At 37.9% G+C, this 15,376-nt stretch overlaps 2 protein-coding genes across 7 annotated transcripts in view; one reads left to right on the top strand and one right to left on the bottom strand.

The window, feature by feature from the left end:
* Positions 1 to 15,376, top strand: part of LOC147584121 (sperm-associated acrosin inhibitor-like) — a 117,021-nt gene that overhangs the window by 38,840 nt on the left and 62,805 nt on the right. The window lies entirely within an intron of this gene.
* Positions 4,229 to 8,700, bottom strand: SPINK9 (serine peptidase inhibitor Kazal type 9). Its single transcript, XM_025924964.2, has 4 exons — positions 8,559 to 8,700; positions 7,775 to 7,803; positions 5,655 to 5,782; positions 4,229 to 4,403 (listed from the first exon to the last, which is right to left on the bottom strand). Exons 1-4 carry the CDS (start codon positions 8,611 to 8,613, stop codon positions 4,358 to 4,360), a joined length of 258 nt encoding a protein of 85 aa, XP_025780749.1. The 5' UTR covers positions 8,614 to 8,700; the 3' UTR covers positions 4,229 to 4,357.

Here is a 15,376-nt window from a genome sequence, read left to right as displayed (position 1 = left end):
GGAATTAAAATTTAAAAAAACTTAATTGAAAAAACCCAGATATCCATTTTAGACACAAGGATAACCAGGACCCGATTCTTTGCTCTCAGGGCGCTCCAAACCAGAAGACATATATTGTTTTCTTTTTTTTTCCTCCTTTTCTTTTCTTTTCTTTTCTTTTCTTTTCTTTTCTTTTCTTTTCTTTTCTTTTCTTTTCTTTTCTTTTCTTCTTTCTTTCTTTTTGTTTTAATCCTAAAATAAGCATACCTTCAAAAAACTCTTTCCAAGGTCCCTGATGGGAATATATTTTCATTGCATTGTGATCAAGCCACTCTGCTGCCTTCTGTGGCTGTAAAAGTGATGGTCTGCTCTAACAGGAGATTTATAATGCTCTCTCAGGACTGGGTCAGACAGGGGTCAGGCAGGGGTGGGCTGGTGCTAGGGTGGAATTGGGGAGAAGACAATGAGAAGCTAGAACCTAAAATAGAACTACCCATTGTGCTTAGGGAACAAAGTTAGAATGACCACAGACTTTTGTTGTTATTGTTTTTCCAATCATTCATTTACTGTTTGCTAATTATGTGCCAGGCACAGCATTGTGTACCGGATGTAGACTCAGGCCATTCCATTAGGAACTGTTGCTGCCCCCATTTTGAAATGTCAGAACCGAAACTTGGGCTCAACCCGTAACTCAAGTTTACTCAGAAGCTGCAAAACTAGGTTTAATCCCAGGACTCTCTATCCCCAAAGCCCCACATCTCTCTCATTTTAAAATTTATTTAGGGTTTTTTTGCCTTCAGTTTTTGGAATTTAAAAAATTTGAGATATAATTGACATATGACATTAATTTCAGATATACAACATAAATATTTGATAATATGCATATTGCCAAATGATCGCTATCTTAGCCATTATATTACGAAGGCTTCACAAACAATTTCAGCTGACACAGAGGACATGTTCATGTCTCAAGAGCGTGGCAGCAAACAGATGGTGGTTCAGGCAATCCATGGACCTCATAGATAAACATGGAAGAACTGAAGCCCAGACAGCCCAAACCGAGGGCAACCAGCGATATGACCCACACAACAGATGCCCACCAATATTGTTGGGTGTCTGCCACTGGGCTCCATTTCTGGAACAGGTAGGGTTGAGAGGAGGAGAGCAGCAAAGAGCATACCCCACTAGGGCAAGACCAGAGGGTTGGGCTACTGGGCAGGTGACAGGGCGGGGGCCTCAGGCTGAAGAAGCTGCCTTGGTCAGAACAGGGATCTTGGGCTTGTGGAACGAGATTCAGGAACAATGAGGTACAAGAAGAATGAAACCCAGAAGCCAGTCTTATTCTTTGATGAGTCAGTCACCCAGGGCTGGGCTGGGCCACAGAGCCTATTTTTAAGCATTAAATGGCTCACATCCCAGGAAATCAGCGCCTGGGAGTCTGGCAACTGGAACGATCGGATAGTTTCCTGAGCTCTCTAGAGGCATCTTTCACAACTTCGGTAGTTCTCGTCCAGTGTTGAAACAGGTATTCACAAAAAGCTTAACTTTATATTGACTCAGAGTTCCTTTTCTTAAGAAATTCTGAAAAGTTTTCAGCATGTGTCCATGTGGATGTGTTTTGTTAAAGGAACGTTTTTATCGGTCTGGCTTCCACTTCCTTGATCTGTACTATTATTATTAATTAAAATTGCAAAGTCAATGCCTCAGCTTACCTTTGTTCTCTCAGAGGGACAGGAGTGACCTGTCCCAGAAGGACTGGGTATATTGGCTATAGTAATGCCTACATTGCTGAAGTATGGAGAATTTAAAATGAAACAGGGTGAGATTTCTTAGAATGTGAGTAGGCCTCAGTTCTAGAACAGGTTTTGGCCACATATTTGTTTTTATTTTATTTTATTTTATTTTATTTTATTTTATTTTATTTTATTTTATTTTATTTTATTTTATTTTTTATTTTATTCTATTTCTTATTTTATTTTGTTTTATTTTATTTTATTTGTGCATCTTTAAATTTTTTTTTTTTTTTAAATTTTTTTTTTCAACATTTATTTATTTTTGGGACAGAGAGAGACAGAGCATGAACGGGGGAGGGGCAGAGAGAGAGGGAGACACAGAATCGGAAACAGGCTCCAGGCTCTGAGCCATCAGCCCAGAGCCTGACGCGGGGCTCGAACTCACGGACCGCGAGATCGTGACCTGGCTGAAGTCGGACGCTCAACCGACTGCGCCACCCAGGCGCCCCATGTGCATCTTTAAAATTTTACAGCAATTTTCTTTTCATGCTACAAACGACAAGCACTTACAGTAGTGTTGCAGGAGTTGACTGTAGAGGAAAGGAAAGTGGTGGGGAGTTTCCAGCTGTAGGTAAGCAAGGTAACCGCCATGTAAGTCACTCCCCCACAACCTCTGAAAAAGCAATCACTGCTCTCTATTATTTGTGTGTCTGGATCCCTTTCACGGGAACTTGGAAAAGCATTCAGAGTTTGGGTTAGTGAAGAATGCAAACAGTTGCCATACACATTCTAGTGCCAGGGTTGGATCAGGGAGTGACACCCGACTTCAGGCTTATCTGGGGTAAGACACCATGGTTTCCTTGCTTACTTGTTGATAGAAGTCAAATTCAATTCATTTTCCTTTAATTCAGCTCGTTTATTAAGCATTAACCGAACACCCGCAGCATGTCAGCTATGAGGTCACAATGTAGCAAAAGAGATGCTTGCAAATTAATGAGAATGCAATATGATGTATGGTAATCTGGGAGGATTACATGAATGAATGAATACATAGGAGAAGCTTTTTAGAGAATGCGTAGTGATGTGGTTTGAAGTGTTGGAGTTTGGAGTAAACAGCCAAGAAAGAATTCTTGAGACATCGTCAGTGCAAAAAGGTAGTTTTATTAAAGGACCCATGGGCAGAAAGAGCTACACTGGGGTTGTGAAGAGTGATGATTATATACCTTCAGGTTAGAGGAAGTTAGGGATAGTGTAAGTCTCTAAGGAATTTTGGAAACAAAGGTTCCAGGACCTTGAGGGACTAGCTGCAGTTAGGAAAAGGTCATTTGTTACTGTTCAGTAAAAACTCAGTCATGAGACCCTTAATATGTATATCAGGTGGCCATAAGCTTGGAGTATGATTGCCAACATATATCTTGGGGGGTAAAGATAAAGGAAGTTTCCAAAGGAATTTTTCAATGTTAAAGTAGGATCCTGGGGGGTCGGGATAATGTTAAGCTAAGATTCCCTTTTGCCCTTAGCAAAGTGTCATCATTGAGGCAGTTGAGCTCCTAGAGGAATGTCACTTTGCCTGTTACAAGGACTTGTCAATGGACATAGGCAGTAAGGAAATTTAATTTTTTTCTTTTGCCTTTAGTTCCCATATAATTCATAGAAATTGTCACAAAGTAGGCATTAACAGATATGTGTTAATTGCATAGATGCACAAATGGATTACAAGATGTGCACAGGCATACTCTCTGTTCTTTGGAACTGATAGTATGATCTTTGGAACATGTAATAATATTTTTGGAACTTAGAATGTAATAGTGGGGTAAGGTAAGCTTGGGGTCCTAGACCTGAGATCACACTTTAGCGGGGAGAAAACCCATGGAAGACATCAACTAATTCATGGGAATTTGCAAAACTTTACCGGCCATGTTTGACCAGCCACATTTTACAGACATGTCTTCTGGTAGGAAATAGTTACACAGCAGTCTCAATCCAGGGCAGCTTTCAATATCTTAAACAAGAAATAGCTAGCAAAACAGTATTTCCTGATTCTTGTGCTTGAAGGCTCCCCCTCTTTTTCTGTTCATGTTTTAGGAATACACAAGAACTAAGTTATCCACTGGGTGTTTTTCTAGCTTGGGCAAGAGGAAGCATCTGCTTCAGTTTCTTTGCTTTTCTGATTCCCACTACTGTTCTTTTTTTTTTTTTTTTAATATTTTTTTATTTTTGAGAGAGAGAGCGTGAGAGGGGGAGGGTTGGATGTAGGGGTACAGAGGATCCAAAGCAGGCTCTGTGCAGTCAGCAGAGAGTCTTATGTAAGGCTCGAACTCACAAACCATGAGATCATGACCTGAGCAGAAGTCGAAATTGGACACTTAATCGACTGAGCCACCCAGAAGCCCCACTACTGTTCTTAATTAACCCTTTTCTCCCAAGATGTGGCCCTAAGATGGTCTATGAGACATCATCAAAAGTAAAACAAATCTGGAAGATTCAACTCCTGAACAAAAAGAGTCAGACCTACATTTATTTCCCATATGTCTACTTTATTTCACAAAGAAATCAAGACACACTGGTGACAAGATTAGGCAGTATGGCATAGGTTATATGGGAGAAGAAATATGTTTCATGTGCCTTGGAATCAGAAGATAGATTCAACACTTTCCAAAATGTACAAATTTCAGTTTGTTGTTAGTTTTCCTGTGGAGAGAAAATAGCAACAGATTAAAATTGCTGAGGCCGTAGACGTTTTATTAGCATCCAAACTTCGCTAATGAACCCCCCCAGTAATGTAGCCAAGTCTCTCCACTTACTGGTGTTTTTAAAAGGGGGTGGGTGACTGCAATTTAGAAATACTTGAGCAACTGGTGCTGGTTATGTGAGGATGATGCTCAAAATATGTCACAATCAGTTTATATCCCTGAAAACATATTTCATGAATTTCTAATAAAAGGAGACTCGCTTAGAAACCCTTTTTCCATAAATGATTTTGTCTTAAAGTCACATTTTGCACTTTCCATCAAATGTAACTTTTCATAAAACTATTTTTTCCGATAAGAAAAAAACCAGGACAGTATGCCATATATATTAGGTGTTTGTTTTCACTCATGTATGTTTTGAAAATACTTAAAAGATCTATATGTTTCTATACATTCTAGTATATCATACACCATCTTATATTAAAAATTTTTTTTAAATGTTTATTTTATTTTTGAGAGACAGAGACAGAGCGTGAGTGGGGTAAGGGGCAGAAAGTGGACACATAGGATCGAAAGCAGGCTCCAGGCTCTGAGCTGTCGGCACTTAACTGACTGAGCCACCCAGGCACCCCTTATATTTTTTGATCTGACACTAACACATCTTTCAGATGATTACTTTGTTACCTTTAAGCTAATTTTGGCTACTTGATTTTCAAATTCAATTTTTATTATAGCTCCAAAATATATTTTGTTGAGAAGTCACCCTCTGAAACAGAACAATTTCTTCAGGATTTTTAGTTATTTGTCGCCTTTTGTGCCAATAATTAGGGGGCTCTAACGTATCTAAACTTAATGGTTAAAGCTGAACAAGTAAATCTAGTTCATTCTAACATATGACTGGACTGGCATGCCTAACAGGAGGGATGTTCCTTGTCCCTGGAAATAATCAAGCATAGACTCTGAGATGATGTGAATTATTTGCAGAGGGGGAGTTCAAGCAATAGATTAGTAGGTGGAAGTTGAATGAGGCGCCCCTCCAATTTCCTTCCAACTCAAAGATTCTTGGATTCTTTGCTTTACTCTTACTGCCAGAGTATGTAGAGCTCCAGTGACACTAGCGACCCCAAATTTTACATATTCATCATATTCACATATTCATTATTCCCCAAACCACTTTCTCTAATGGACATATAATTGTTGTAACACACAATTACACCTTAAATACAGAAAAGAAAAATATTTCAGTACTTACCGAACTTCAGAACAAAAGAAGCAATCATTGGCATAAGTTTTGCCATCAGATCCACAAATTGGTGCATATATTTCATAACAAAATCCCTCTTCTCTCCGTGGGAACTTCTCATATTTACTGCAATCAACCTGGAAATGCATATTAAAAGCCTTCAACCGAATCTTTATTCCCAAGATTTAGGATTTCCCAAGCAAGCCTAGAGGGCTCGCCAATCATTTGTTTCCTAGTCTAATGGTCATTTGTTTCCTATTCCTCATCAAACGCCTTTGAGATATATCAAGTGTGAAGATTTCTTACATCAGATATAAAATCATGAGTGATAAACTTCTTTATGGCAGCTTGTAACCAAATCACTATTTATTTAAAAATTAAAAATTTAAATTTAAAAACATCCACGGCCAATTCACAGATGTAACCATTCCCATGGGGTTAGTGTTCTACACATCCTGCTATTCCTCTCTTTCACTTAAAAAATTCTATCTGAATGCAAGAGTGAGATGTATTATAGGGATACCTACTATAGTTTTAAGAACTAGCACATCATTAGCGACTTTTACCATTCATTATTGGTAACAAATGACTTGTTATACATTTAACCAGCACACAGACAGTCACATGTATTTTACTGTTGTAGTTGAGAACCACTGTTCTATATGCAGGAGCAAAGCCAGCGTGTAAAGCTCTCTGCAGGAGCAAGGATGCAATCACCAAGAAAGAATTTTCTGGGTTTTTCATCTATGAGCAAGCCGAAGAATGTGAACAGGAAAAGTCAAACACATCAGGATTCAAATCCTGATGTGCTCTGGGATATGACCCTGGGACAATCATTTTACTTCTTTAAGCTTTGATTTCTTTACCTGCCAAGTGAGGACAATAATAACTACAGTGTAAGGTTAAAGCAAAAAATATATATAAGCAAGAAGATACATGTAAAATGCTTAGCACTTTGTGACATGGAAAATGCTGAGTAAATAATAGCTATTATCTTTATCCCTTGGCCTACACAAACTCCAGCTCTATTCAGAAGACTCTACCTTTCCAGTTTTTCTGACTCTGAATTCCACATGTAAGATTTTACGATTTGATTATCTCCACTTGGATAGCATGAAATATGGTCAAACTTCAAGTTAAATTCATCTTCCCCTTCAGCTATGTTCCGTTAATTAATCATTTCATTCCTTTGGTTGCTTTACACCATGCACCTTCTAAGTTTTAGGGCTGAGCTGAGAGCTGGCAATATAGAGATTAGTACGCGTGACAAAATGGCAGAAGGACCGCAGGGCCTAGTGAAGTATGGTGGAGAATGAGAATTGCAGGGCCCCCTGGTGAGTATATTTCAGCATGACTTCACTTCTTGCCTGCTCAAACCCCAGTACCAGGACTCAATGTGATATGTACAAGGAGACTCCCAAGGCTTCCTCCTCATGAATCTTTTTCATTCTCAAGCAACCAGTAAATCATGAGAATAGAATAGAGAATCCTATTATTCTCTTTAATAGGTAAAACAAAAGATTCAAAGAGATGAAAGGAGCTGCCTGGGCCCCAGAATCACACAGCTGAAAAGTCATGGAGCTTGGTCTAGAACCCAAAATGCTTGACTCCTGGTTTAAAGTTTTTACCACCACAGCTAGAATTTCTCAACAATAGTTATTACTTAATATCAGTCATAAAGGGAAGGTTCAATTAAAATCTTCATTCTCTAAGATAAAGAACAAAGATGTGTCTGACCCACTTAACAATTACAACAATCATGACTTGTCCTTATTGAGCTTTACTACGTGCCAGGTACTTACGCTCACCCCTCTTCAAGCGTTGTGGCTTTAAGTCTCACAGTAAGCTTATGAACCCAGTATTATTGCTCATGGCCACACAATCAGGGAGCTAGAATACAAACTCAGGACTTTATAACTCGAATGCTAGGTATCTAACCACTTTGTTCTATTATGTCCCGTTCAGAAAGGTCTCTTAATAGTTTTTTAAATAAAACCAGTTTTGATACTTAAAAACTTCTTCAAACATGTAGCAATTTAATTAATGTATAGTAGCAAATGTTTCCTTATTGATACTGGCTTTAAAATTACCTAGAAGTAGGACCTTTATATCAAGATGGATGTACTGACCTGTTGAGGGCCTGTGGCACATTCTACATCTGTAAGAAAAACAAAGACAAGAGAAACTAAATTAAACTCTGGAAGAACCTCATCTTAGTAGAAAAATGATCTTTTATTTATGTTTCAGCTCTCAGACTGTCAAAAATATGAGTCTCTTCAGAGCTGTGTATCAATATAATATCAAAGGTTGAAGTTTAGCACATATTTTTTTTTCTTCTTTTGGAGTGGGATTAGAGCATAGCCAACTACTATAATAACGAAGAGAAACTACTATAATACTGAGAAGTTCTTTCCTACCTCATAATCAGAGTTTAGGAAATATTGGGAAAAAAAAACACCAGAGAAGTGGTTTTATATTTAGGGAATGTCTGCTGTTATGTAGCAGGAATACGTGGCAGTTGAAAATTCTAGGGAGGCAAAGTTCAACTCAATGAAAAATAATAATAGTTCATGTTGCCAAACAATGGATGAGACTGTTTTATGAAGAAATGGCATCCCCATAAATGGTGATATCAAGTCAAAGCAAAGTCTGGATGTACACTTACCAAAGAAGTTACACAAAATATTTATATGGATGAGACTTTGGCCTTAGCTAACCATTTAGCCCCAGAGATAGTATCTCAGCCCCAGAGATAGTATCATTTAGTGATTTATTGGTAGAGACAAAATAATGCATTTCAAAAAACCTGCCTTATTATCTATGTATCTGTGTTTATCCCAGAATTCTGTGAGCAGAAGACAACATGAGCTATTAGTATCGGGGAAGGGTGGGTATAATAAGGGAGATACTCACTGAAGATGGATGTCAAAGCCAAAGCCAAGAGCAGGGCAAAGGCTGTTGCTTTCATGCTGCTGAAGTGGCCAAGGGCAGTCAGAGGGAGGCAAAACAAGTAACTTTCTGCCGTCTGCTCTGCCCACTTGGGTTCTGCCTTATATATTGACAAGAGTTCCTGCCTCAATTGTGAAGTAACTATTTCCAGAAACAGAATCCTGGGAGGAGGTCAGAGACATATGCTAGTATGGGAATTCTTTTATTGTGAAATCAGATGGTTGCTCATGTTTGCTCATTTTAATAGACCATAGAACCCAATAAAACTGTTATTTCTTTGTTTCTTTACATACTTGAAAGATGGAGTGCTTTCACAGCTGTTATATGATTGGATCTTCATAACAAATCTGTCAGTTACTACAATTTTCTTTGTTTTACAGATGAGAAAGTGAAGTCAGAAAGAAGTTAAGTCATTTCACCCAGTTTACTACATATTCTTGGTTGCACTACTTTTCCAGGAACACTCACCAGCATGGCAGCTTTCTATGTTTCCCCTCTTTTGACACTTTCCCAGTTCCCCCTCTTTCCTCCTATCTTCTCCAGCACCAAATGGGAAATATTGCCAGTTGAGACTCTAGACTGGGCACAGAGAAGGTATCAACACCCAAGTCTTTATTCAGCAGTAACAAGCAATGATTTATGCTCTTAGCAGGGGGATAATTTCTCTGAGATTCTAAATTTGAGGAGATGGTAAAATGGGTGGACTTGTTGAATAGTCACTCCTCATTTAATGCCAGATCTCTGGTGGAATTTCCTCATCAAAGAACCTTGGAAGAAGGGATTCCTCAAAGGCAATAATAAAGAGCTATGTGACCATCTTAACCAATAATGGATTTATTGGCTGCAGTGGCTTGACTGTTCCTGAAGCACAGGCTCAAAGTTCAAGAATGAGATGTTGGGGTGCCCGGATGGCTCAGTCAGTTAAATGTCAGACTCTTGATTTCAGTTCAGGTCATGATTTCAATGGTCATAAGATTGAACCCCATGTTGGGCTCTGCACTAGATATGAACCTGCTTAAGATTCTCTCTTTCCCTCTCCAATCTCCTGCTCATGAGTGAGTACCCTCTCTCTTTCTCTCTCTCAAAAAAAGAATGAGATGTTGACTTTTCCATGGGCTGTAGGTATATACCAGTCCAGTGACATCTTATTTTTAAGTGACAATAATTTTTAAGTGACAATAATTTTTAATAGACAAGCCACCAATCATTTGGTTGTGGTTTAAATACATTTAATTGTGCTTTATCAAACTATTTGTCATTTGAAATCTTTGATAAAGGCTACAAGGACACTTATTTTGAAATGTGCCAATTTTCAAATAGAGCAACTCTATGAGAACACCTTGCAAGCAGCTCTTGCAGTTTTGGTAGACAGTTGTAAGACACTGTTTATAGCACCAATGGAAGTGGTGTCAAAGACTGAGAGACTGAAATTCACAGTTTCTTTCCTTCAAAAGGATAAAGACAGCTGGAACCTATGCCGGTCTGGGGGGTCAGACATCTTAATACTACTGAGAGTTGAAACTCTAAGAGTCTTGCAGAGCTAAATTCATTGCCAGCTTCACCATTCCCTACATGACCTTGGGCCAGTTCTTTATCTCCTAATAACTTTAGTTTCTTAATGTTCATTTAATCATTCAGTAAACATTAATGAGCATTTACTCTTAGAAACTATATTACAAATTAAAGAGCCCAAATGTCCATCAACTGACAAATGTATAAAGATGTGGTATACACACACACACACACACACACACACACACACACACACACACACTGGAATATTACTTGGTATTCAAAAAGAATGAAATCTTGCCATTTGCAACATAATGGATAGAACTAGAATGTAGTATGCTAAGTGAAATAAGTCAGTTAGAGAAAGAGAAATACCATATGATTTCACTCACATGTGGAATTTAAGAAACAAAACAGATGAACATAGGGGAAGGAAAGGAAAAATAAGATAAAAATAGAGAAGGAGGCAAACCATAAGAGACGCTTATATACAGAGAATAGAGGGTTGTGAGAGGGGTGTTGGGTGGGGGGATGGGCTAAAAGGGTAATGGGCGTTAAGAAGGGCACATGTTGAAATGAGCACTGGGTGTTATATGTAAGTGATGAATCACTAAATTCTACTCCTAAAACCATTATTACACTGTATGTTAACTAACTTGGATTTAAATAAAAATAAAAACAAAACAACAAAAAAAGAAATGGGTATATTTCAACTTGGGTATAGCATGAATAATGAGAAACTTTCCCATGTCTTCATTATAGCTTAACAAGGACTCTCTTCTTGACTAAACTTTAGTTAGGCTCCTCTGAGTCCTTTTCTTGACTAGGCCTTAATCTTGCTCCCCACCTCACCTCCATCTCATGCCTTTTGCCTTCCCCTTTCTGTATTAGCAAAGAATCCTGCTTAGTCATTGCTCTACCCTTGATATCTGATCAAGTTCTTTTCCCCACTTTTAATATATAAATTCTTGGCCAACCTTTAGCAAGAATCCTCCCTGTCCTTGATAACTAATGTTAGTAATTTTCCATCTACTCACTCCCTCAACTTGCTCCTTGGCTATAAATCCCCACTTATTGTATTCGGAGTTGAGCACTATCTCTATCTCTCTTATTGCAATAGGAGCATTCAAGACTATACCTTGAATGGCACCTTCCCTACCATTTTAATAAGTGCCGAATAATTTTTCTTTAACAAGCTTGCAAAATAAAGTTAATGACACCATTATCATAAGCTTGTTGTAAGTTTCAAATGAGATGTATATGTAAGTGCTTATCCAGGGTCTGGCACAAAGTAAGCTCTTAACAGATTTCGGTATTTGATGATGATGATCAAGATAGCGAAGACAATAACAGTGACAGTGGTCTGAAGAAAAGATCAGGAAGCACTTAGGAACTGTCTTAAAATATGCAGATGATGTATCTTTGTGGCCTTACTGGAAATAATAGATATTGGCACTGATAGCAAAAGAAACTTTGTGATGATCAGCAATGTTTGATGATGACTGCAGGTAATGAGGATCTTATCATTTTAATCGTCTCATTGGAAGTCAAGTGAATACTTGTCAGGGACCCTGTAGAGGTAATTCCTTTATTGAATGTGAGAATGACCTCTATCCACATTTTTGAACTTGTCTTTTTTAATGGCAAAATACTTTGTTTAATGACAATAGCAATGACAGTAATAATATTTACTGAGCACTAAGTATGTGTCAGGTAGTTTTTGGAATTGTATGAATATTAACCTATTTAAATTTTAAAACTATATGAGATAAACACTACTACTATCAAGACTTTACAAATAGAAGAAATGAAGCACAGAGAACATAAATAACTTGCCCAAGGTCACAAGAGTGCGTAGTGGAACTGGAAAATATTATATGGAAGAATGATACACTAAACAGATCACAGAGGCTCTCTGTTACTTAAAGAAGGACTGTGGCAGCTTGGTTTCCTAATTCCCATCTTCCTATAGTGGCCCTCGAGTCACTCTCATGGAGACCCTAGGGCTCCACAGGATAATTTAAAGATCACTGGTCTAGGTGAGAAGTTCCCAAATTCCACCCTCAGGCTCCAGAAGGTGGGATAGGGGTTTAGTGAGGCAAGTACTATTTGAGGGAGAGTTTGTCTAGATCAGAGCCTGATACTTGGCTTTGGTTATAAGAGTGTGAATGCAGAAGGGAGAAGAGAAGGGAAAGAGGATGATCTAGAAGGAACAAGTTCATATACAGTTACAGGGCCATAACAAGAGAATCTCTAGGGAATAAGGCAGTCATCTAAATTGAAACCCAAGAAAAGACTTGAATCTCAAGATTTTAGACACAAAATTAGAGGAGAACTAATATAGAGGTGACTCTGTGGAGGGTGTCAGAGGGCTGGGCTGGGTGGGATTATAATTGCTTAAACCTCTTCTGCTTCTGGGGAAGACTGGCCAGAGTTTAGGACATGTTGATGTGCACACATGCACGGGTTAAGTGGTCACCTCTGGAGGAGAAATGTTGCAGGATCTGGGAATCAGGAAAGCTTTGACACTAAGTCACCTGAGCTTTTCAGAAATGTCTTTCAACACAATGGTAGTACTTTCCTCCTAATAAGCAAGACTGTTTAGGCAGCACTGAGTTATAGTGGAATAGAAAAAAAAAAAAAAAGACTAAAATGTCACTATGAAGTTGAGATCCCCCCAAGGAATTCTGAACTATTTTCAGTATGTATTGGGGGTGGGAGAGGTGGGGAGAGCCTTAAGGTTTATTTGAGAATTTGCTTAAGAATTCAGCCCAGTGTAGCATATCCTTCCCATATTCTCTTGTTATTTCACATTAGGAAGTCACTTCTGTGCCTGTACTTTGCATTCTCAGAGGAACAGGTTTATCAGGTTACTGGTATCTGCTTTGCATAACAATTAAGAAGAACATATTTTTTTTTTTTTAATTTTTTTTCAACGTTTATTTATTTTTGGGACAGAGAGAGACAGAGCATGAACGGGGGAGGGGCAGAGAGAGAGGGAGACACAGAATCGGAAACAGGCTCCAGGCTCTGAGCCATCAGCCCAGAGCCTGACGCGGGGCTCGAACTCACGGACCGCGAGATCGTGACCTGGCTGAAGTCGGACGCCCAACCGACTGCGCCACCCAGGCGCCCCAGGAAGAACATATTTTTAAATTTTAACTCTTTGTTTTGAAATAATTGTTGCAAAACTAAAACAAGGAACTTCTTTACCTCAAGACTCCATTCAAATTTTGTCATTTGTGTCAACAATGCCTTTATAACAGACCGATCCAACCCAACCTGATTTAATATTGTTATGATGGCAGTAGTCTCTACCAAAGTCTTAGCTGCCCTTTTTGGAAAAATGAATAAGTCCATCCTAAAATTCGTATGGAAATACAAGTTACCTAGTATAGCCAAAACAATCTTAAAAATGAAGAAGGCTGGAGGACGCACACTTCTCAATTTTAAAATTTACTACAAAGTTATAGTAGTCAAGACAGTGTATAACAATTGAAGATCCAAAAAGAAACTTTTTATTTATGGTCGGTTGATTTTTGACAAAGGCAAATTGCCAAGACAACCTACTGGAGAAAGAATAGTCTTCAAAAATTCATGCTGGGACACTAAGGTTGGACACTTACTTCATCTTGTATAAAAAAAGTATAACAGAAATTAACACAAAATGGATCAAAGACTAAATGTAAGAATTATAACTTTTGAAGTCTTAGAAGAAAACATAGGCATGAATCTTTGTGACCTTTTAATGGGCAATGGCTTCTTAGATATGCTACTAAAAACAATAAACAAAAGGGAAAATAAATAAGTTGATTTTATCAAAATTAAAAACTTTTGTTCTTCATTAGACAGCCCAAAGAATGAGAGAAAATATTTGCAAATCATAGTTCTCATAAAGGACTAGTATTCAGAATATATAAACAATATATACAGCTCAACAATACCAGACAAATAATCCAGTTAAAAAATGAGCAAAGGATTTTGAATAAACATTTTTCCAAAGAAGATATACAAATGGCCAATAAAGACAGGGAAATGCAAATCAAAGCCAAAATGAGTACAATTTCACATTCATTAGAATGTCTAAAAAAAAAAAAAAAAAGGACAAGATGTTTAAGATGTAAAGAAATTGGAACCCTCATACATTGCTGGTGGGAATGGCAAATGTCATAGCAGCTGCTTTGGAAAAGAGTTTGTTAGGTCCTCAAAAAGTTAAATGTAGAGTTACCCTATGGCCTAGAAATTCTACTTCTGGTATTTACCCAAGAGAATTGAAAACAAAACAAAACAAAATCTTGGATGTGAATGTTCATGGCAGCTTTATTCATAATGGCTCAAAACTGGAAACAATCCAAGTATCCATTGGTTGATAAATGTTGAATATAGTTTAGCCATAGAATGGAATATTATTCCACTACAAAAAGGAATAAAGTACTGACACCTGTTACCACATGGATTAATCATGAAAATCTTATGCTAAGTGAAAGAAGTTAGACACTATATAATATGCCTCTGTTTATGTATGATGTCCAGAGTGGTAAATTCATAGACAAGAATTAGATTCATGGTTGCCAGGGGCTGGAAAGATGGGGGAATGAGAGTCGCTGCCAGTGGGCTTGGAGTTTCTTTTTGGAGTGATGGAAGGTATTGCAATCGGATGGTGGTGATGGTTGCACAATTTTGTGAGTAGACTAGAAACCACTGAGTTATATACTTGAAAAATGAGGGTGTTTATAACTAATAGAATGCTGCATGTTAATTATACTTAAATTTTAAAAATTAAAAAAAGTAAAAACATGAATTTTTTTATGTGGACTCTCAACAACAATAATAAAAGATGCATTCAGGATCATGAATTGTCATGTTCTTCAGTCTCTTTCAATGAAGAATATTTAAAAGGCCTGTTCTTGGTTTTTGAAAGTTGTAGATGAGTTATTTTGCAGCAGGTTTCTGAATTTGAGTTTGTCTGACGTTTCCTAGGGGCTATGTTCAAGTTGTGCATTTTTGGCAGGGAATACGGAAGTTACTCTATATTATTTGCACTGTACACTTTGAGATAGTTTATGTGATGTTGCCCCATCACTAACGATGCTAAGTTTGATCACTTGTGCAGGTTAGTGTCTTCCAGGTTTCTCCAGTCTATGGTTACTCTTTTTCCTTTCAAAATTAGTAAATATTTTGTGATGAGATCCTGGAGATTATTCGAATATCTCATTTTTCATCACAGTCTTACACTATTAAGTGAGGCCATATCCAATGGAGCAAACTAT

This window comes from Puma concolor, chromosome A1, assembly GCF_028749965.1.
Source record: "Puma concolor isolate L17-30 chromosome A1, mPumCon1.1.hap2, whole genome shotgun sequence".
Classification (NCBI taxonomy): domain Eukaryota; kingdom Metazoa; phylum Chordata; class Mammalia; order Carnivora; family Felidae; genus Puma; species Puma concolor.
This window is presented reverse-complemented; position numbering and strand designations above follow the sequence as displayed.

Bases quoted from the DNA above. Each gene is read 5' to 3' on its own strand.
- SPINK9 (XM_025924964.2), bottom strand. From the start codon at position 8,613: ATGAAAGCAACAGCCTTTGCCCTGCTCTTGGCTTTGGCTTTGACATCC. The intron at 7,804-8,558 runs GTGAGTATCTCC...TTTTTCTTACAG, and splicing joins GGCTTTGACATCCATCTTCA to ATGTAGAATGTGCCACAGGC. The intron at 4,404-5,654 runs GTAAGTACTGAA...TTCTCTCCACAG, and splicing joins TTCTTTTGTTCTGAAGTTCG to GAAAACTAACAACAAACTGA.